General features: G+C 46.3%; 8 protein-coding genes across 8 annotated transcripts in view; 4 read left to right on the top strand and 4 right to left on the bottom strand.

Annotated features, from left to right (window-relative positions):
- Window positions 1-1,306: 1,306 nt before the first annotated feature.
- BDW43DRAFT_321111 (acyl-CoA dehydrogenase NM domain-like protein) lies at window positions 1,307-3,444 on the top strand (the record flags this gene model as incomplete). Its single annotated transcript, XM_032049263.1, has 7 exons — window positions 1,307-1,333; window positions 1,481-1,574; window positions 1,630-1,828; window positions 1,897-2,016; window positions 2,065-2,214; window positions 2,269-2,840; window positions 2,893-3,444. 7 exons carry the CDS (start codon window positions 1,307-1,309, stop codon window positions 3,411-3,413), a joined length of 1,683 nt encoding a protein of 560 aa, XP_031904766.1. The 3' UTR covers window positions 3,414-3,444.
- Window positions 3,445-4,227: 783 nt separating this feature from the next.
- Window positions 4,228-5,703, bottom strand: BDW43DRAFT_150486 (uncharacterized protein). The gene has a single exon (XM_032038436.1). It carries the CDS (start codon window positions 5,649-5,651, stop codon window positions 4,644-4,646), a length of 1,008 nt encoding a protein of 335 aa, XP_031904765.1. The 5' UTR covers window positions 5,652-5,703; the 3' UTR covers window positions 4,228-4,643.
- Window positions 5,704-8,899: 3,196 nt separating this feature from the next.
- BDW43DRAFT_306627 (fungal specific transcription factor domain-containing protein) lies at window positions 8,900-9,341 on the bottom strand (the record flags this gene model as incomplete). The annotated part of the gene is made up of 2 exons (XM_032046070.1): window positions 8,900-8,971; window positions 9,027-9,341. 2 exons carry the CDS (start codon window positions 9,339-9,341, stop codon window positions 8,900-8,902), a joined length of 387 nt encoding a protein of 128 aa, XP_031904764.1.
- Window positions 9,342-9,597: 256 nt separating this feature from the next.
- BDW43DRAFT_306626 (SDR family NAD(P)-dependent oxidoreductase) lies at window positions 9,598-10,350 on the bottom strand (the record flags this gene model as incomplete). Its single annotated transcript, XM_032046069.1, has 2 exons — window positions 9,598-9,841; window positions 9,962-10,350. 2 exons carry the CDS (start codon window positions 10,348-10,350, stop codon window positions 9,598-9,600), a joined length of 633 nt encoding a protein of 210 aa, XP_031904763.1.
- A 1,115-nt stretch (window positions 10,351-11,465) lies between these two features.
- Window positions 11,466-13,614, top strand: BDW43DRAFT_150449 (Alpha/Beta hydrolase protein). The gene is made up of 7 exons (XM_032038435.1): window positions 11,466-11,485; window positions 11,586-11,853; window positions 11,905-12,013; window positions 12,076-12,359; window positions 12,443-12,668; window positions 12,733-13,293; window positions 13,350-13,614. The coding sequence occupies exons 2-7, from the start codon at window positions 11,846-11,848 to the stop codon at window positions 13,365-13,367; spliced, it is 1,206 nt and encodes a 401-aa protein (XP_031904762.1). The 5' UTR covers window positions 11,466-11,485; window positions 11,586-11,845; the 3' UTR covers window positions 13,368-13,614.
- Window positions 13,615-14,692: 1,078 nt separating this feature from the next.
- Window positions 14,693-15,799, top strand: BDW43DRAFT_306624 (FAD-dependent oxidoreductase; the record flags this gene model as incomplete). Its single annotated transcript, XM_032046068.1, has 4 exons — window positions 14,693-14,808; window positions 14,879-14,990; window positions 15,059-15,186; window positions 15,283-15,799. The coding sequence occupies 4 exons, from the start codon at window positions 14,693-14,695 to the stop codon at window positions 15,797-15,799; spliced, it is 873 nt and encodes a 290-aa protein (XP_031904761.1).
- Window positions 15,800-18,158: 2,359 nt separating this feature from the next.
- Window positions 18,159-18,676, bottom strand: BDW43DRAFT_150418 (uncharacterized protein). Its single transcript, XM_032038434.1, has 3 exons — window positions 18,612-18,676; window positions 18,466-18,552; window positions 18,159-18,413 (listed from the first exon to the last, which is right to left on the bottom strand). The coding sequence occupies exons 2-3, from the start codon at window positions 18,548-18,550 to the stop codon at window positions 18,292-18,294; spliced, it is 207 nt and encodes a 68-aa protein (XP_031904760.1). The 5' UTR covers window positions 18,551-18,552; window positions 18,612-18,676; the 3' UTR covers window positions 18,159-18,291.
- Window positions 18,677-19,858: 1,182 nt separating this feature from the next.
- BDW43DRAFT_321109 (uncharacterized protein) overlaps window positions 19,859-22,275 on the top strand; it is a gene marked incomplete at its 5' end in the record, with an annotated part of 3,701 nt that continues 1,284 nt past the window's right edge. The window contains 5 exons of the mRNA XM_032049262.1: window positions 19,859-19,933; window positions 19,970-20,210; window positions 20,244-20,367; window positions 20,401-20,677; window positions 20,717-22,246. Coding sequence (XP_031904759.1) covers window positions 19,859-19,933; window positions 19,970-20,210; window positions 20,244-20,367; window positions 20,401-20,677; window positions 20,717-22,246 — 2,247 coding nt within the window. The remainder of the gene's footprint in view (window positions 19,934-19,969; window positions 20,211-20,243; window positions 20,368-20,400; window positions 20,678-20,716; window positions 22,247-22,275) is intronic.

Raw genomic sequence — 22,275 nt, 5'->3', positions numbered from 1 at the left:
CTCCGTTAGCCTTTGATTAGTATCCAAGAGAAGAGAAGATGGAGGTATTTGCAGCGAGAACAGCACACAGACCGCGGTCTAGGGATTAGCTATGTCCACCACACCGTGATGCAGCTTGTACGTCAGAGTGCCACGAGAGAGAAGAATGGTACGGCCATTGTGGTACAGGCGGCCACTAAAGGGTCCTGGCTGTCTATAGCTGATGCTGTAAGGCATGAAATGGCAACCTCCATGCCCTGTATCGCAGAAGTTAGAGATTGGCCGGAGCTGAAGTCGGCTTCCCTGATAGTGAGGTCTGGAAGCGGTCTCAACTTCGAGGAGATTCTCGAGGAGATTCTGCCGATGGCCGACAAGGCTGTGATACTGTATTTTACGCTGAGAAAGACTCTGAGAATTGGCATGTTGAGGATTCGTGTGGCACCTGCCAGTATGACTCGAGGCAATGGCATATTCCGTTGATCGTTGACTGCATTGACATTTCTTCCTCGGAAAATCTGGAAAAGCGTAGAAGTATGACTTTCGATATCGTAGAATGCTACTAACACTAGTTAAAGACTAAATCTTGAATAAATAGCTTGGGATAGGAGGGAAAATACCAACGACGGAGGCTCCGAGAGGAGGTCTCAGTGTACTGAGTAAAGACTGAGGAGAAGGGCTTAGTAGGTATTAATGCACACTTATGGCTTTTTGAACCTTCTACGAGTCAATTTTTGATCAGAGATGTTGTGAGCATTCATTGATCGCTCGCAAGTTTTGATCTATCGAAGTCAACTCCTATGCTACTTTCGATTAGATCTCCATGGAGCATTCGACGGGATGTATGAACTTAATTGAGTATTTGATTTACTGCAGCATGATGTGGCCAAAAAGCCAACAAAAAGTGAAACGTAGCATTCTCCTCTGCAGCACTAATACCAAAATAGTAATATGTATGAGGTGAGTGTGGACTAATGCCGGAATAACAAGGAAGAAACAGTACACGCGTCGCGTAAAAAAGTCTATCCCAGGCTTTGCGGGTCTTTTCTATTTTCGCTAGGAAGATCCAGTTGCTGAGCAATATATATAATTACACCGATTCAAAGTACGGTTCTTACCTCTTCAGCCAGGATTGGTCGAGGGAAGATCTTCGCATAGGAAGACACTGCGGGATGTCTGCCTCACACTTCAGCAGCCTTCCCGGTCCGATAAACCTATCTACGAGTAATTAGTACTATCAGAGGGCCAGGAATGGTGTGTACCGACTTTTCAGGTCTGTGTATGGACAGACTGATATAGTTCTCTATTGGAGGGAGACAGAGGGTGGGAAATGCCGCAGAGACTGGTGGGTGATGACGTGTAATATGAGGCCCCGGGTCGAAAACAAGAAATCACGTAGCTTTTGGTGTTTGTATAAATTTGGACATCCATTCCTAATAATTCCACGAAGTATTGAGTTTCCATGAGCTTCAAAATGTCTTCACCGACACTGGATCTGGTTGAGTTGGAATTGTTCAACCCTTCTGCAGACCTATTGACCGATGATGAAAGAATCCATATAAGCTATCAGCGAGCACGTGCAGTTGCGAGAGCATACGGTATGATTGACTCCGTACACCTGTCATACACAAAGTGCTAATAGCCCTCGATGAGATTTGAACATATCGGATGTGCTCCACTTGACACCAAAATTTTGGCAATTGCACCAGGACCTAATAGCCCCCGTTGATTATGCAGCTTTCAGCCTGCTGACGATCCAATTTAACCTCGCGGCTGGTACGCTTGCGCCGTTTGCCGTACATAACCCACACTACAAGTCTCTGTTGGATCGAATACTAAGGTTTGATGTCTCGTACGTCTGGAGCAGACACACCTAAAATGATCTCGTATCATTACCCACAGGGTTAATTTACTGGCTAGGGCACAGTACATGCTTACGGAGGTCGGACATGGATTAGATGCCCGAAACCTGGAGACATCAGCAACGCTACTCCCAAATGGCGAATTCGACCTCCACACGCCCAACTTAAATGCGGCGAAGTAAGACATTGTCTATTCACCCCCGGTCTTTGCAACTAACTGTCAAAGGATCATGCCACCAACGTGGCCGAGGAAGAGCTTCCCTCGAGTCGCGGTTGTGTTTGCCAGGCTTCTAGCTTCAGATGAAGACCGAGGGTTGCGGCCATTTATTGTCTGGCTCAATGATGGCGAACGCATGTGCGATGGGGTCATCGCCAAGTATGTTCAAAAGCTCCTGTTTATACTTTGAGAGGATTAAGCACGTTGTTCTAGAATGCTGCCCCCGCGAGCAGGAGCTAAACCTCTAGACCATTCAATCACCAGCTTTACCCACGTCCGGCTGCCATCCTCGGCACTCCTTGGATCAATAGAAAGACCGTCCAACGAACGCGAAAATTTTCTCTCAATAACGTGGCGCCTTGGTGTCGGTGCTCTTGCGCTCACCATGAGTACAATCCCAATGATGAAACGGTCCGTCTTCGTAGCTGGGAAATACAGCATCCATCGTCAAATTCTAGGACCAGAGACCAAACCAACTTCTATTATCTCACTCCGAACGCAGCAGCAGCCGATCCTACATGGTCTGGCCCAAATAGCCGTGTTTGAAGCCTATGCAGAGGAGAGTATTCTCTTATTCCAGGATCCCAATCTGCAACCAACTGTGCGACATGCGATTGGAGCTATTTTCAAGGCCGTCATGAGCCAAGCAGTCCATCCCACCTTGTACGCTCTTTCCGAGCGATGCGGCGCGCGGGGGCTATACGCCTACAACCACATCATTGAGTCGCAGTTAGACTGCCGCGTTTCTTCTATTGCTGAAGGAGATACTTTAGCTCTCAGTATTAGTAATATTTCCATGCTCGCAAATAACTTTTGCATGCTCACGCTGATGACCAGGACTCGCAACTGAGTTACTCCTCGATCGATACCAGCTACCGCCGGCTAGATACTCCACATGTATCTTAGCCCAACACGAAAAGGGTCTTATGGCGGAAAGTCGTGCGCTACTAAGGGGTATAGCGGGGGGCCACCGCAGTGATGAGTTTAACGCGTTGATCCTACCACGGTGCCAATCTATCGTGGAAGCCGTTGGCCATCGAATGGCCTATGAAGCCGCCGCCAAGGCGGGTGTTCCTTCTGACTTGTTATCCCTATACAAGATTGGCGTGATGCTGCATGATCCAAGCTGGTATGTCCAACATACTAATGCTACCCGAGAGAGCATGTTTGCAGAAGAGTCACGAGCACTGGATGCCGTTCTGCCCCGGTTGAATACTTTATTAGACCAGACTGGGGCGGAGCGCTACTGCACTTCACCAATTCTATCGCACGATTCTTGGGAGGCTTTTGTGGACCAGTTGGAGACCCATGGGGATGGCAAGTCAACCTGCATATCCAGGAGCAGTTCCAAGCTTTGAAGTAGAAGACTGACTTGATAGCTTCTTTGCTATCTCGGACCACATGGATTACCTTACGGTATAAGGATACATTCATATCGCCGCAGAATACTTGGGCTAATAGGTGCCGTGCTACTTAGGTATCGGATTTAACTAATGAGTATGCTTGCAATAAAATTGTCCTCTTAAAGGTTCTGTATTTCTCAATTCAGTCAGCTAATTTTGCAAGTGGAATGCCGTTGCCATCTCGGATGCAATATATATTCAAAATGTTTAACTATCATGCTATTACTTACGCGATACTATTGAGCATCTACACATTTAATTCACAAATGTCTTTCTGTTTTCTCTGTGTTCTCAGCCTTAGATATTCTAGAGTTAATGTGATCCACGATACAAGTTACCTGTGCTTGGAATAATTCACAACCTGTGATGTCCCGAACCATATATTCAAGTAGACCTTCACAAGAGGAGCAGTAGGAGTGAGGATGGAAGCACAAGAATCAAAAAAGAAAAAGAAAAACATATAACAGCATAAGTTATGGCGGTGGTCATCATGCGCTGCATGGGCGGTTTACTGTCCTATTCTGTCTTTCTTCCAGGACACTTCCGGCCACTATTCACCCGCCTGAATAGTAAATACCTAAGCTAGAAGAGAACGTAGTTGCGCAACATAAAAGAGAGTAAGCGTTCCCCTATAAGCCTAAATAGGATGGAAATTAACCTGTCTAATTCCCTTCCTAGCTAATCTACTGTCTGCCTTAGTAGAACGACTAAATACACCACAGTACACAGCGCTAGGCCTAGAAGCAAGCAGGCAGGCGCCTGAGGCCCGCCATGCACCGACACCCTATATTAACCCATTGCTCGCTAAGGCTTAGATAATATAACTAGCAGGGACAGGCGTGTCAATAATTAATTAGATAGACAATTTAGGTGAGCTATGATGATTCGAAAATAACTTGAGTCAACCCATTTCTTCTCTTTCACCTTCCTCGGGTATTGGTAAGCATAACAAAACTGGAGAATCGCTGCAGACCATAGCAGCTTTTGCTAACTATGTTGTTGCGCCTGTAGCAAAAGCTGTTATGTCTGTAGCAACTCCCCTTTGAAGCCTAGTACATATATGGGTCTGTTGGAAAGATGCTATCGAACTTTTAGACCGCTCTGGTCGGGGTATTCGAGATCAGGTATACAGACCCACCAAACAATATCCTTAACGTGTACAAATTGAAACAAGACAATTTAGCCCTAATACCTCCATGCGCTCCGACAAGTCGGACACGTAGATTTAGTGGAGGTCTTCAACCACAATTCAATGCAGCTCGTGTGGTAGTTGACTCCACATTGGGCTTTGCACCAGGATAATTCCTGCTGTTCTTCCTTGTCTTCTGTATCATGACGAGTACCATCCCCAGTTCCAGTGCGAGCCTTTTGCAAGGGATCAAAACAGATGCTACAGTCTCCTTCAATAGGTCGGCGAGTAGTATCACCAGAACACGAGGATGTCGTAGAGGACCGAGTGGTTCTTGAGCCACTACCAGGGAGGACAGGATTGGAGGTCGCGCGAATAGCCGCCGTTGGTATGTTCGACAGCCCACGGTTCGATGCCGCAGCAGAGGCAACCTGGGGGCCTGCTCGGGAGTAGGCTACTGCTCTTGTTCTAATCGTTATTTGCTGCGTTGGAAGTGCACTGCTCATAGAGAGCTCGCTCGGTCTATCTGCAGTTTGGGTCACGCGCTCATTGACGAGACGTTGTCGCGAAGCCGCTGGTGCCAATCGAGTAGTCCGTAGACGTTCAGGCTCCCCAATAAGGACTTGGAGCCATTTCTCCAGATAGAAACCTTCTACGTCTACACTTCGCCCAGATCTTTCCAGAGAGCTAATCCGTTGTCGCTCTCCGGCAGCTCGTTGGGAAGGCGCAGGAAGCATACAGGAGCCCAAGAATCGTTGAACCTGCCTCTTCCACTTTGCAGCAAGTTCCAAGGCCTGATCCTGGTGGAACCGTGTGCACAGAACGTAAGGAGCCAGGTCCTCGAGCAGGTTGTTGATGTCTCGTCCGGCATGGAGGCCTTTGGTCCCTTCGTCTAATAAGTACAAGGCGGTTTTCCGGTTCCGAGCATTTGTTGATGCGTGGCAGCGACGACCCCGTGATGGAGCGTAACCTGCACACCATGGTTCTTCCTCTGGGTAGAGTTTGACGATCTCGGAGAGGTGGGGAAGGGAGGTTGTTTGGGGTTGTGAGTACGGAGAAGGCATGGTAATAATTTATGAGCTGGTATTTTAGGAAACTGAGTGTTATCTAAGGCTTGGTACTTGTAGGATATCTCGCAGGAAAAGCCATACTCTCTATATACGCTGACATGACCCAAGAAGACCGGGGTATTTACTTGTCTGCCTAAGGCGCAAGAGTGATGTACGATAGCCCTGCCTCACATGTGTGGCTCAGCCCAGCACTAAGTCCTTGTTTTGTACGATATAAATCAAATGGAGACTAGGAGCCTTGACATCATACTGCAAGTTGGGCGTGGCAGTGCCACCGGGCTGTCTTATTGGGGTGTATAGACAGGGGTGCTGGATGCTGGCGGTTATACTGTAGCTCTCACTGGTTAACGTGCTTGAGGCGGAGTGATAAGATACAGTAGTCGCCCATCCAAGCCGACTCCTCCGTTACAAAAAAAACAAAAGACCTCCCTATTATTAAATCCTTCCAGGATAAGTTTAAGTCGTCCTCAGTTTTCGCACCCGGAATCAGGCATGACCGTGTGGCATGAGCGCGCGCGATGCCTGTACTGCTACTGATTATCTATAGGGCTGTCTTTATGAACTTTAATCTTTGGATATATGAAATCTTGACCGGAATTTGGATTTGTTTTAACCATTTTCTATAGGGGGCGATGATTCATTTGCAAGTGTATCCGAGTCGACTGGAGAGTATAGGTAGGGAGGGAGCAGTTTACAAATCAATTGAAGGTAGGATCTAGCAATATCTTATGGGACTATTGGATGGGTATATATGTTAATCTGGATGTCTATAAATAGCTGAAGCTGCGTCAAACAACACAACGGTTATGTATGTTTAACCATTCGCTTAATTGATCACAAATGGTGCCATATTTATGTGGCCAATTGTAATCCTATGTGAGGGGCGGCGCATGGGCAGGTGGGGAAATTGGTGGATTTTAGACAACCATAAGAAATTATATGGGTAGAGCGCTGTTGAGTAACGGAAGACCTTGAAGCTACTGCAAAAGCGCGCAGAATCGAGCGTAAAAATAAAAGACATACAACAGCCGGGATTCGCTGGTGGTCACCCACCCAACTACTAACCGGCCGGCGTGTGGCTTAAGTACGGCTGAGCGGACGGGAAGCCCTGTTTTCCACACCCTGTGGTCGTATGTATTTGGATTGTGGATGCGAAGATATGTATAGGACTTCCCTCTTCCTCACCCAGCTAGAAAAAAGCTTCTTTAAGCATCCCGACAATTAGAGCCGGTATATGGCTAATATCCAGCCAGTAGAGTATAATATCATAACTTTCAAAACCAAAAAAGAAACATACAACAGCTGGGATTCGCTGGTGGTCACCCACCCAACTACTAACCGGCCGGCGTGTGGCTTGAGTACGGCTGAGCGGACGGGAAGCCCTATTTTCCACACCCTGTGGTCGTATGTGGCGGATGTTTTCAAGGCTAGATTTATATAGTAACATACACACCACCGAGTGATCCACTTCCGCTCCGATTTCTACCACTGAGTCAAATTCTAGGGCCTTTATCAACAAAATAATTGTATTTCTATATAAAATCTAATTAGGAACTCAATTAGGACGTTGTCTGCAAGTATATTCTAGAATATGGCAGTCACTACAGCACGGTGGCGCTTGTACGCATGATTTCACTGCAGACAGTGCTAGATCTATAGGTGAAGTATCTTGAACTTTATAGACCTTATTCTTGCGCTAGAATTGCTCTAGACCTACCTGAATAGTAAAACCCTCTATAGTAGCTAGATGTTTATTGGAGAGCTTCTGCTTTTGAAGCTGCTATTTATTAGAGACATATAAAGTATATATTTCTTTACGTGCAAGAATTGCTTCATTTAAAGCCAGTTCATGCCCTTTAATAATCTTGTCTAATCGCATTTCTATTGAAGATGGTGGGCTCTGCATATACACTTAAAGAAACTTTTTTACAGTACATGCTTACTCTTCCAGCTGTCTAGCAGTGCGTGCGGTGTTGTCGCCGGAGCACATATACATCAAGTAGTTCCGGAGATTAGAACACCGCTTCACAAGCGAGAAATGGGGGCTTTATCCCACAAGTCCAGACCTCACTCCCAAAACCCCCCCGCGAGAGTCCCACCACGTCCTTTTTTTGCATAATTCATCATAAAAAAGGTAACTGGCTACTAGTTAGACCAAAACTCCATAGGTTACACTCCCGTAGGCCCCGCCAAGATACCCACGGATTTTGTCAAGGTCTACCCAAGACCTCCGTTCGGAATAGTTACTAGAAAAGGATGAATTGGAAGGTGAATACTCAGCAGTACTCTTCTTGTATAAAGAGCAGTATCTCAGTGTACACTATAAGCTACTTCGGTCAACGTCAAAGCTCCAAACTTGACCATTGCGGAATCCAATAGCCAGTTTATCCCCTCGTGTATCATGACATTCTGACTGGAAATCTGGCGATAGACGAAGGAGGGGCGTAACTCCATAGTATATCCATTGATATCGGACATAAAGATCTTTTAACGAGTCGAAGTTGGTGACTTGTCTGTCTGGTGACTGTCTGTTTCACATCACACTAAGGAAAATAGGCTTTATAAAGTGGATCCCTATTTGCCGAGAGTAAGGATCTATAAAACAGGCTAAAGATCATTAATAAGGACATGCGCAGCACTGTATAATATAGCAAAAGTATTCTGTTATTGGGATCTTGTTGCCAAGTATATGTTAATGGAGCCGGGAATACACAATCAGCTAGCAGTAAATTTCGCCATTTCTCCAGATTATAATAAATCAAAATATTCATGCTCAGGTTGGTTAAATAGTGATTGGGAGAGTACAGCATGACACTTAACTCAGGAGATTTAGAAATACTGAACACTATATAATTTTGAGTGAGAATTCATACAATCAAAAGACCAAGCTTGATTTTTTAAATATACAAGCGAGCTAAGGTTTGTCTGATTACTGTGTTATTAAGAATTACAGAATCGCGTAGCAAAGCGATCTCGGTATCAATTAGTTAAGTCTCTAAATCCTCCAGCGTGAGCAATGGTATATTGATATCCTCCTCCTTGAGATGCAACAGTTTACGTGTGGTAATGGTAATGATATAGTTTTGTAGTATACATAATCACCAGAGGCGATGTAAAAGTCTCCATGATTTTGGTAGACTTCTCATACTCTTGTGATTTCTTTCAAGATCTATTCTATTTGCTAGTAGCTGACATACTCCTAGCTAATACCATGAGTCTTTCTGGTCTTCTGGTAACTCAAACTAGTAGGTTATGAGTAGGAGTGCTTGTATGACTGGGATGGAATCCAGTTCCCAGTCAAGTTCATAGAGATACTGTCTTCTGTCAGCTGACATCTTGTAAAACTGCTAAGGGCTGGTAACTGCTTACTTTAACCTTAACATAAAACACTTTCCCAGCATCCCTTCTTGTCTGATATCCTGTTCTTTCAAGCAATGGCATTTCCACAAACGCGTAGCCAGCAAAAAGGATTGCTTGCAGCAGAATGAGACTGACTGGTTTGGAAGTCTGAGTCTGGCGAATGGAGTCGAAGAACTCCTGTAGATTGAGAACGGGCATGTATGGGTGGACGTGAATGCGATGCGGACATCTTTTGGCATGGCTGTTAGAGCTACACCTTTTGGTGTTCCTCCCGACGTCCCTACCAGCAACAACTCCGGAGACAGGCTGGTGTCCTCCCGGCATTTCTGCCAGTATGACTCTTGAGCTGCAGTCTGGTGTACTCCAAATGTTCCTGGTGGTATGGCTGTTGGAGCGCTTGCTCTGGTCCCATAAACCTGCGATGAAGACCCGAAGACAAAGATGGTTATGAAGGTAGTGGCGACGATGACAGGTTCAAACTTTCCGAGGAAAAGAGTTCATCTTTCACTCGTTCTGCTGTCCTTTTGATCTAAAAGATCCTCTCGTGTGGCTCATGAGCTTGAATCAAGGGCCGGTATGATTAAATGCTTGGGAAACCGGGGCCTCTTGTGCAAATACACAACAAAACGGCATTTTGGGCATTTGCCCATCCATCAACAGACCAAGTTGCGCCCGTAACGAAACTAGCCTCATCACTCAAAAGAAAAGTGACGACGTTCGCAGTCTCTGATGCCACTCCAAGTCGGCCCAGCGGTACAGCTGGTGCCGTTCCTTCAGCACCACTTTCTTCGTTTGCACGTAGCATGAGAGTGTCGATGGGTCCACTATTTAACCACATCAGTTTTGTTGCGCAGACTCGAACCAGTTGGAATTCACGGCATCAAAATGTTAAATCGGATTCCCCTTTTAGCTGCCTCAAGCGCAGCACTCTTGACCATACCCACCCCCGCGTATATACTGGTGCTAAACACAGAGCCTTTCGAAAAGCCACGTTCGGCGACCATACTCGCTGCATGGACAATGCTCCCTGACTCCTGCAGAAATCCTGGCTTAAGTCCTCGCTAAGGACGTTGAAGACGCCTTTAACATTGACGCCCATCATGAAATCCTGCTCTTTCTCATCCATCTCCCAAACTTCCTGGTGTCCAAGTTTGTGACCCGCAGTTCCAGCAGAATTCGCAATCCCATCGATTTTACCAAAGTGCGCTTTCGTCAAGTGCAGGAAAGATGCAACGGCTGAACGATTCGTGATACCAACAGCGCGCGTAATCACCCTGGCCTTTTCTTCTTCACTGAGCTCGTCGACGAGGTTTGACAGTCCGTCCCGGTTCATGTCACATAATCCCAAGAGTGCGCCACGGGCTAGCAATGGGGGTTGCGGTAGCCAACCCCATTCTGGACGCGGTGCCAGTAATAACGAAAGCTTTGCCAGTAACGGACGGCGCCATTCTTTTTGCGATGCGAGGCGATGCTTATTAACCGACCATGAGAATAATATTTTTATTCCGGCCGATACGTTTCAAAATTGCTAGCCGATGTATGTATATGATAGCGTGAAGTGAAGGCTCTGCCCAATCCGGCGGCGCTGATGTACAATATCAATCAGGCCAAACACTCTCGCTGTTTCAGTGGTTCCTGCCAGTGAAGCTTGTATTTCCCGCCAGCCACGACCAAATCAATGATCGAAGTTGGTAATACTGGAAGGGAACCATTAAGCTCCCTATCTTCAAGGCAAAACCTGATCCAGGCTATAGCCTGTGACAGCGAAGACTAGATGGGGCCGACCACGGAGACCTGTAACCTGCAACCTGGGGTTCTTGGCAGGCGGTCAGTTTAGTAAGCGGCACTCGGAACCCATGGCAGCTTCGTGCACAACCCAATTCTGGTAGATAGACCCCACACTTAGGAGCTGGGCGGAACTGACCTTTCAAAAGCAGTCTGGAGTCAGGAGCCAGAACCCAGACCATAGTGGCTGTCTGCCACGCTACTATGTTTACTCTGCCTATACCCAGAAGCAAACAAGACTCGCTGAAAGAAGGACGGGAGCGTCTTCCTGGTTCAACTCCAGTCCGCACCTGGAACTGACGTAGCATGACCACAAGCAAAAAGAACTGAACCATGTACCTAAATCTCCAAGCAGCGAAATTCTCATTAAGCAGGTGGGTCATGCACTAGTCATTTCCATAGCGGCTCGTTGACCGGAACATCTAAACTGGACCTAAAGTCCGCCTCGGACATATAAGAGAGCAGGGCCCTGGGATCCAGACGTCCAGAGACGGTCGTCCCAGAGAACTTCTCAGCACGCAGCCTGACAGCCAAAGTTTCATTGTTTGAGTATGAAGTTCGCCCTACGCGATTTCCGGTGCCTGTGGCTTTCCTGCCTCTTTTGGACCTCCTGTTTGGCGTTCATTTTCGACGGTCCGGAGCTGGAGTTTGACGGCGTTCGATACAGTCCATCCCAGTACAATGTACGTGGTTTTCCAGTGGTTCTCGCTTCAGCGAATACAGTGCAACCCTTTCAAATCAACTGGAGGCATATCCGAAGTCCTAACACAGACTGGGACATAGGAAACCGGTGACTATTATCTCTATTCCAACATTCGTTATGCTGCACCTCCCGTCCGTGACCTTCGTTGGGCAAAGCCTCAGCCTCCTCGAGCCTTGATCCGTCCGTCGACCCAAATGCAAACGTGACATGCACACAGGTAACACCAAACTGGTGGAACATCACTGGCTTTCCCGGCGGATTTACCGGGGGAGTAGAAGATTGTCTCTTCCTCGACGTTTATGTGCCAAGAAACCAGACAAACTACGGGGAAACGCCTATTATGCTCTGGTAAGCTTATTTACATTCATGCTTCTTGGCAGACCATGTTCATGTGGTCAGGATTCATGGAGGCGGGTTTATCACGGGCTCAAAGACCGCCTCTGGCGACCCATCCGGCCTGCTGTGGGCAGCAGATGAGCCCATCATTTATGTGGCAATTAATTACCGGGTATGTCATTCCCCGGCTTTAGCAATGCATGAGGTAGACCTAACTTGATTTATTTTCATTAGCTTGGAGGTCTTGGTTTTCTAGCTGGCCAAGAAGTCGCGACTGCTGGTGTTGCTAATGCTGGACTGCATGATCAACGAGCGGCTTTTCGCTGGGCACAAGACCATATTGCTGCATTTGGAGGCAATCCAGCTGATATCACTGTCTTTGGTGAATCAGCAGGTGCAGCGTCAATTATGTATCATCTTACTGGATATGGTGGCAAGGACTGCCCCCCCTTCCGCCGGGCAATACTGCAGAGCAATGGATTCTGCCCTTGGAGAGGCCATGCGAATAACGAAGCCAGGTAATTATTATGCAGACTTGTTCTTTCAAGCTCCCTTGTCTTGCTCCCTAGCTGTTTCCATTTACTAAACTTCTATGAAACAGGTTCTTGGCATTCGCCAATGCTGCTGGGTGTTCTGATCTCGAGTGCCTTAGAAACGCATCAACCGAGGCGGTGATACAAGCAAATATTAATCTCCTGGTCAATTCGACCGAGATGTATCAGCCACAAATTGATGGAAATCTGGTTCCGGACTATCCTGGTTGGCTATTAAGCACTGGAAAGTTCTGCAGTGACGTGGAGATCATGGTTGGCAATAATGATGATGAGGTAGGGCAGTGTTACCTTGCTATATGCATGGCGCGCATTTCTCTAACAAGCAGTCATGATATAGGGTGGCTGGATGCTCAACAATCCTGCTGTTCACGAGGTGGCTTACTCGAATGACACATCGAAAGCCAACATTGAAAAAGGCTTCACATTTGGCTTGGGCACTCCTCTTACCACAGGTGTAATGGAACGATTGCTGGAGCTGTACCCAGCACCTTCCAACAGGACCACTTATAGTGACATGCTTGGGCTGATGACACTCTTCCAATCTGAGCAGAACTTCCTCAGCTCGACCTTTGCTATTGTCAATGCGTGGAAAAAGCACGTCTTTGCCTACAAGTTCTCTGTCGGTTATGCGATCCACGCCATGGATGTACCATACACATACTACGACGGACCAACTGCTGAAGTGAAAAACGCAACTGCAGCTATTGCTTTGCAGAAATACCTCACGCGGTTTGCCATAACCGGTGATCCTAACCAGAAACCAGCTAAGACAGATACTCTTCCTTTATTCCTTCGAATGGATACTAGTATGACCAAGCCTGTATTCAAGATTGATGACAGTTCTTACGAGTACGTCAGCGATGACTACTTCATGAACGAGCGAACAGAATTCTTGGCAGTGAGTGGTTTCCTCCATCATAGCCAGTGTCAGAGACCTAACTTTGTTTTATTTAGAGCGGACTGTGGATTTAATGAGCGAGAAGCAACAGATGATTCACACGAGAGATGGAGGGGATGAAGCCCTTCTTGCAACGAGAATTGTGTAGACTGTTAAACCCGCCCCAACCCGCTCAAACCGCCAAGGATTGGGTGGGTTGGACCTTTAATTAACCATTGGATTCTCGATATTATTGGTTGACCCATAGCACGGCGGAGCAACCCCCTAAATTGCCAAGATATTTTGTGTGGTGAATTACTGTATTTAGGTCACATCACATACTACGTAGTACACTACGTATTTCACATGATATCATATTCCACTAGAGATCTGTGGAAAGGGACGGACAACTGTCATTATTGGATGGCCGACATGGCCGACATGGCCGCCTATCTATATCTAGCTTACTAAATAATGACTAAGCAAGCTCGACCTCAGGGGCAGGCGGTACCAGAGGGCAGTATGCCCCGACAAGATTTCAGTTTCAAGTATGGGACTGACCGGGAAATAACCGGGCCGGTCCACTTCAATATCTGGCAGCCACTGCAGCAGTTGAAGTCCAGGGGAGCACTTTCGGTCAAACCGGGCACGACAAAGACAAGACCAATGCATTAAGATGTGGAGATCCCTGTCTGTGGAGCGAAAAGAAAAAAGGAAAGGCTATTGATCTCCGTCTCAAATATCGCTCGGAACCAGCGGCAGCAAAGCATTCCCAGACCAGATCCATAGTTCCCATGCCGGTACAATTGAAGAATACATTCTCTTTCACTGCGGCCTCCAAGCCTGCAATGTACTCTGGTTCAATATCCCCCAGACTTCAATCATCTCGCTCCTTTGCACGCTGGCCCTCACTGATCCCCCCGCCTTCCTTCACATACGCTTTCTTTCCGTCCATGTACAATCTTCAACCTGGTAGAAGAGGGCAAGCGTCGACTTCTTGCATCTGTGGTTTGTAGGAGCCGATGAGAGAGACGAATCATTGGCGGCTCGTGTTTCACTCCATATACGAGATGGGAACTATGGTAACGTGGAAGCAGTGTATGGAATGGTGACATGGCTGAAGCTGATGGTACGCTTCAATTCTTTCGGGTAGAATGCCTTGTCCTCCTGCATCGGTGGCATGACTGGCACATTCGCACTGCTGGTAGGTACTTAAACCGTACCGTACAGTGATTTACCTACTGCATCTCAGGTGCGGGTTCAGCTGCAAGGTTATTCGCCCTGTATCCGGAAAAGAGCCGGGCGGTGTAGTTAGGTAGATACTGTTGCTTGACTGCTGATTATAAGCTTGGAATCCCCTTTTCGTATGAGCATGAGTAGGCTTACATCGGCCATTATTATACTGACGGCATTGAACTCCATGGACATGGATATCGGCCTCATGTCCGCATTAGTTCTTGCTGAGGCAGGTTATAGTGTAACAGTCCTGGCTCGTGAATTTCCAGGGAACAACTCGAAGAAATGGGCAAGCCCTTGGTATATCTGGCACCTTAGCCATCATTCTTAATAATATTTCGAATTGCGATAGCTGACCAGTGGCTTCTAGGGCGGGCGCAGGGATTTTGCCTCACCCTGACAGCAGAGGCCATAATCTGCAGGCCGCAACATTTGTCTATTTCTGGTCTTTGGCACATAGTGATCCAAGCAGTGGTGTTCAGGTGCGTGCGACCTTAACTTGCTTCAGTCTTCCAGGAAAACGGATCATAGCTGACTTCCAGAAACCTAGGTGGTTGATGTGACTGAATACTATGATGATCGGAGTGATGATTCAACAATCTGGTATAAACAGGTCGTGCCCAAGTACCGTCGTCTAAGCTCTGAGGATCTTCCCTCTGGCGCTAGAATGGGGTTTTCGTATTAGTCGATGACAGTGAACCCAGAGGCCTTCTTGCCGTGGATCAAGAAACTTCTAGACAAGTAGGGGACCCGTTTCGTGGAGAAGAACGTAAGACCCATCGATGAGGCCAGTTTGGTTCTGAAGACCTCCCTCATGGTCAACTGCTCTGGACTTGGAGCCTTCGATATTGCCGCTGACGGAAATGTTCGCCCTGTGCGAGGGCAGATCATGCTGGTCAAGGGGGAATCAAATGAAATGGTCTTGTTCCAGGGCTCCCACTATACCTACCAGATTCCACGAATGTTTAGTGGTGGCACTATCATCGGTGGAATAGCACAAGAAGGCAATATGGACGAGGCAGTCGATCTTGAGCTAAGGAATGACATCCTACAGCGTATCAATCTCGTTACAAAAGAACGGTACAAGGATTTTGATTTGAACAAGGACGTGATCGAGGACATTGTAGGATTCTGGCCTGGCAGGAAAGGGGGTTACTGTTTGGAAAAGGAGAATGGGGTAATCCACGCCTATGGGTTTGGCTCACTGGGCTATACTTACTGTTGCGGTGTGGCATCACAGGTTCTGGAGCTCGTCAAGGCTACCAAGAAGTGGCCACTAAGCCAGCTTTGATTTAAACTCACACGGGTGACATAACTACTGCGTGTTAGGGATTTTATCCACCCGCCTTGCCTAGTTTGAGAAAAAAATAAAAGAGACTTCTCCATACAGGAATCTGCCCTTTCATTGCCGCTCCTCAGTATACTGGCCATCTGGAAAACCATTCTTTCATGAAAGCAATATTCCTCTCGTCCGCGACAGCTTCAGGACCCCATCCGTCACCCACTCGCATCACAGTTTGATTTTTCTCTGAATTTACTGGCCACTGCGGAAGTCCAACGTTGTTTGGATTTCCCTCACGGATGAAGTTGACCCAATAGTCAGACAGCCTCTCGGCGATACTGAAATCTTCATCTGTCCACGGCAAATCCGTTCCATACAGGTTATTGAACGCGTACGGTATCTCGCTCGAATGCTAAGCACCTCGACTCTGCCCAGGGGGCGCATGAGTCCATGTATAGACAAATACATCACATGGGGTGTTGGTAGAAGAGTTTCTGGCGCAGCCTGCTGAGTAGGCGTTTGCCCAGAGGTGCGTACCCACACGCCGTTGATCATTACAGAAAGCGTTACTAGCCTCATCGGCGGACAGGGCAGAATCACCCGCGGGGTATAACTCGGCGAATTTAGCGCTGAGATTGACGCTGCGGAAGATCTTGGAATTCACAGAGGTGTAGTTGAGAACCGAAAATCCTGGACTTGGCACAGCACCATCTTCGTCCCTGTTATTTCCGGTCAAGATGGGAACAAGTGAGTGATTGCCCTCGCGCAACTGAGTTAAATATCTTTTTCACTGCAGACAGTGCTAGATCTATAGGTGTAGTATCTTGAACTTTATAAACCTTATTCTTGCGCTAGAATTGCTCTAGACCTACCTGAATAGTAAAACCCTCTATAGTAGCTAGATGTTTATTGGAGAGCTTCTGCTTTTGAAGCTGCCATTCATTAGAAGCATATAAAGTGTGTATTTCTTCACGCGCAAGAACTGCTTCATTTAAAGCCAGTTCATGCCCTTTAATAATCTTGTCTAATCACATTTCTATTGAAGATGGTGGGCTCTGCATGCATGCTTGAAGGAGCCTTTTCACAGTAGATGCTTGCTTTTCCAGCTGCCTAGCTATATAGAGTGTTTTAGGCACTGAATTAGTTAATTGACTGCCTGGGGGTATAAGGGTTTTTAGTTAAATATTCGACTCTCTAAACACCCTGTCTGGATCTAATGGAATTAGACTAGCATCTACAAAGCTAATGTAATAGTTTCTGCTTTAAAAGCAATTGCGTGAGCTGGGGGAAAGGCCTTAAGTCAGGCGTATTAATATAATTAAGGCCTTGTAGCAGGCAGAAGCCCGTTAGAATACTCAGGCCGTTGGCCCTCGTTTCCGTATTCGTCACATGGTGTATTTCGGCCCCTTCTTCTTGTCATGCCTTACTGTCTCACCGTTGGTTGACTCTTCTCCTCTTTTCTTTCTTCTTCTTTAGCGTTTTCTTCTTGTTTGATAGCTATGATAGTTTATCGAATGTTGCGGGTCTTAATCCCTTACAGGCCTGCCTACATCTTCTCTACTATTAAGTCTTCATAAGAATCTTTTAGAGGCTTAAAAACAGCCTATATCTAAAGGCTGCAGTTTATAAGAAGAATGTGCAGGCATATAGATAGAAATAATATTATTCTCACTACATGTCTGATCTATTAAGATGTGAGATAGCTGCCATGGCCATCAAGAATAAGTAGACAGTATTTCCCAGACGTACGGCTAATAGTAGCCGGAATAAAGATATTCTTAAGCCAGTGAAGGGCTATTTCATCAGTAGTCTATCTATTAGAACTAATTTCCATTCTCCAATCACGGGATATCTTTTAATCTTGATACCAGCCCTTTTTCACTTTGTTCCTCGTTCGGTTCAGGGCATTGCTAAGATACGCTAGTTCATATTGGGAATTCCGAATTATCCATGTCTGTTGGATCTGTATCGTTTCTTGTCGTTTCGTACATAAATTACGGAGAGCAAGATGCATGCCCCGCCTCCATACCCCGCCCTTGATAATCAATCACGTATATACGCTGTCATGACTTATGCCTCCTATACGGACCCGATTCCGAGACATATACAACATGATGATAGCAAGACTCAGAAATATTTTGCGCGGATCTACCTTTTTGACGTAGTGGTAGGTTCTAGAGCATTCGTCATGACATAATATCTTCAATAAAGTAATTCTTTATACTATTCCAGCAGTTTCACAAGCACTTTTTAAGCGCTTCTTGCTGATTCACTCATTACAGAATCAGGCCTTTGATGATTACTTCAAGAGTATTGAGCTCATAATCGGCATTTTGACAGAAAAAATATGTCACTGCCGTTGAATTGTCTTGGGCAAGTAAAAGCCTCTCAATAATACCGATAGATATCATAGTCTTTCCTTTGCTAGTGCCACCCTTGATCCAAAGGAGACAAAGTTTATCACCATCTTGCCAACTCTTATATTTCAGATGTTAAAGGATCTATTTAATTAATTGGGGAAGTAACTTGTCCTTATTCTTTTTTAGCCGATGTTTAATAACTAGGGAGTCGGGGCATTGCAGAGTGCGGAGGCAGAGGCGATTGATATCTTCAGTAGTGTATGCTATAAAGGCCGTTAGTCTTAGGAAATCTATATTAGTTAATATAGAGTTTACCTGGGGTAAAATTAATATTATTGACTTGGGTAGCCCCTTGCTGGGCAATGTTGCCCTTTATATCAATGTGGCTTTCCGTTATCATAACTTTTCTATATAATTAGAATACATGACATCACGCAGAGTTGAAGAACGCAATAGCTCACTATAGACATTCTGTTTCGATATCCTGTATCCTGATACCGGCAAAACTGTTCAAGGTCGTTTGAACTGGGAAGAAGAAGTGTTAAGGTTCAGGCTGGAAGTGAGAAGCTGTTGTGGAGGTCCTACAAGCGCCGCGGCTGAGCCAGAAATGGCGACCAATGATAGCATGACACAATGCTTCCTTTTTGACAGGGTTATCCGTGATGCGGAGCACGAGCATGGGCTATGTTGCCGTCGCAAAAAGCATTTTCCGGTTAAAGGGAATGGCTGAGACCGGAAAATCCATAATGTCTCGGGCTGTAGCAAGTTCGCTTAAGGATACTAACCATCTAGGTGCCAGCTTCTTTAAGAGAGGCGAATGGGACCGAGGAAACGCGAAAAGGGTCTTTCCCGACAATAACAACACAACTGATGCTCAGGCGTTCTAAGCTGCGGCCTGGCGTGTAAAAGGCACACGATTATGACCCTAAAATTGCGTCAAAATCGCCCAGGGAGCAGTTAAAGAAACTACTCCTTCAAATCCTGCTCAATCTTGGCCAACTCAGCCGAAAACCTCAAACAGCTGTGAGAGTGATCGACGCTCTAGACGAATGTGAACATGATCAAAATGTCTGAAACATAATCTGATTACTGCCTCTACGGAAGACAAAAGCGGTTCCCTTCAGATCTTCTAGCAGACCTGAAGTCCCAATCGGCCTCGGCTTTTCAGGGATCACGGATCATGAATATCAGGACCTAGCTCTTCATGAAATACCCGAGGAAGTGACAGAACATGACGTATATATATTCCTACAGGACCGATCTGCGAGTATCAAAAACGACAGAAATATTTCGCAAGACTGGCCCGGCGATGATATTATCTAAAATTTGGTCATCATGTCCGTTCCACTATTTATCTCGGCTGACACTGTGTGTCGTTACATCAAAGACTCGCAGTATTCTTGACCCCACAAAAGTTCCGAGGAAGCAAAGCATTGAGTTCTGAATAAATATGAGTGGTAAACGTCTAGCTGTGCTCTTAATATATATTTCTATTGCCTTCAATTGGATTAAATATAGGCCCATGACTAGGCGGCTATGCATTGAGTGCACAGCCTTGCAGGAGCACGTACCTGTTACCCCTCCTCCCTCAGCCTCATGAGCTATGCTTATATTCTCTTTTCATCGATATGGTCTTCTTTGATTAAACTTGAAACTCTAGAGCTTTTTAACTTACCTCATTTGATCTGATTCCTCACTCGAGCCCACCATGAACTCTTTTACGCACGACGACTACACAATTGCGTGGATATGCGCCTTGTCGCTGGAGGTGGCGGCGGCCCGTGTTATGCTGGACAAAGTCCACAACCCTCTGCCTAAGACCTCCGCCGATCCGAATGCCTACGAAGTTGGCGAATTGAACGGCCACTGTATTGTCATTGCCTGCCTACCAGCTGGTGTATACGGAACAGTTTCTGCCGCGACTGTAGTGTCTCGCATGTGTCTAACGTTTCCCCGGCTTCAATATGGACTGATGGTGGGAATTGGAGGCGGGGTCCCAGGCAACAACAATGACATTCGACTAGGCGATGTGGTGGTCAGCAAGCCAGTTGGAAAGTATAGTGGGGTGATACAGTATGATTATGGCAAGGCAGTTCAAGGTGGGCAATTCGAGTCAACAGGCACCTTGAATAAACCACCACAGGCCTTTTTAACCCATATGGGTCAGCTTGAGGCAAAAACAATGACTGAGGGCAAGCATACTCTTTCCAAAATAGTGTCAGAAGCCCTGGAAGAGAATCCTGGCATGAGAGAAAGATTTTCGCCCCCAGAACAGCATATGGACTTCTTGTTTCATTCCTCTTATCATCATGCCACCAAGGAAGATACCTGTGGAAAATGTGATAAGGAACAATTAATCAAGCGACAACCACGTGACACCAGGACGCCTTATATCCATTACGGGCTGATTGCATCTGGGGATCAGGTGATAAAGGACTCAGAAACACGAGACCGTCTAGCTCAACAGTATGGGATACTATGCTTTGAGATGGAGGCAGCAGGCTTTATGGATGAACTTCCTACTCTTGTAATCCGGGGGGTATGCGACTATTGTGATTCCCATAAGCAGAAAGAGTGGCAGGGATATGCAGCTTTGACAGCAGCTGCCTATACAAAACTTTTATTATCAGTTATACCTGTTTGCCGAACAGAGTGCGGCTCGCTAAAGCGCAATAGCATGCAGCACTGGATGGTCTCACTAGAAAAAAATCCAAGATTTGTTGGTCGTGAGGATGAGATTTTGAAGTTAGAAGAATTTCTTACAATGCAAGATGGGCCCAGGAGGATTGCGATCACCGGGTTAGGGGGGGTTGGAAAGACACAAGTAGCCCTAGAGGTAGTATACCGCATACGGAGCCAAGATAAGGAGTGCTCTATTTTCTGGGTTCCCTGTACCAGCTATTCAATGATTGAGCAGGCGTTCCTGAATATTGCGCAGAAACTCGGAATCCATAACATAAAGCCAGCAGAGGTGAAAGAACAGATTAAGTTATATCTCAGCTCCAAGCGTGCCGGGAAATGGCTGCTGATTTTTGATAACGCGGACGATACAGAGATGTGGTTAACAACTAATAATACTGCTCCCGCCCTTGAGGACTTTCTCCCTCAGAGTGAACAGGGCCATATTATATTCACTACCCGTAATGGGGAGCTTGCAGTGGAGCTCACATCTTCTAATATCATTTCTATTCCAGATGTGGATAAAGAAACTGCATGGAATATCCTAGAGAGTTTATTATTGAACAAAGCGTTGCTCAAGGACCATATCATAACAGCCACCCTCCTGGAGCAACTGGCATTCCTTCCACTGGCAATCGCACAGGCATCCGCATACATTAACAAAAAGCGGTTAAGTCTGTCTGCATACTCCACACTTTTACAAGAGGAAGAACAAGAGGCTGTGGAACTGCTCAGCGAAGACTTTCGGGATCCAGGACGCTATAAAGATATCCAGAACCCTGTGATCACCACCTGGTTAATATCCTTCAAGCAGATTCAGCGTCAAAGTCAAGCAGCAGCAGACTATCTATCTTTTATAGGCTGTATCAATCCGCGAAATATTCCACAGTCTCTTCTTCCTCTCCAATCAACAAAGAAACAGAGACTTGATGCTTTGGGGCTTCTGAATGCCTACTCATTTACTAGCAGCCAAGGCACGGATATAAGTATGCACAGACTGGTGCATATAGCGACTCGGAACTGGCTTAGAAAGCAAAGGGTGTTTTCTCACTGGGTCCATAGAGTGGCTGGACAAATGGACATAGTTTTTCCAGATAACCACCACAATAATAGAGGACTTTGGCGAGAATACCTCCCTCATGCTTTGGCACTTGCGTATGAAAATGAATTCATTATACAACAGGAACAATATCTTCATTTAATTGAGAAGATTGCAGATTGCCTTGGTAGCGATGGAAGATACCACGAAGCAGAGGTACTATACAACAGGCTGATAAGTATCAATCAGGAGAAAAATGGTCAAGAGCATCCCTCCACTCTGATCAGCATGGCGGACCTGGCATCGACCTACCGGAATCAGGGACGATGGAATGAAGCCGAGAAGCTGCAGGCGCAAGTGATGGAAACGTCCAAGATAGTGCTAGGAGCCGAGCATCCTGACACTCT

The sequence above is a fragment of the Aspergillus alliaceus genome, assembly GCF_009176365.1.
Source record: "Aspergillus alliaceus strain CBS 536.65 unplaced genomic scaffold BDW43scaffold_4, whole genome shotgun sequence".
Lineage (NCBI taxonomy): Eukaryota > Fungi > Ascomycota > Eurotiomycetes > Eurotiales > Aspergillaceae > Aspergillus > Aspergillus alliaceus.
The sequence above is the reverse complement of the archived record's forward strand: the minus strand, read 5'-3'. Positions and strand labels throughout refer to the sequence as shown.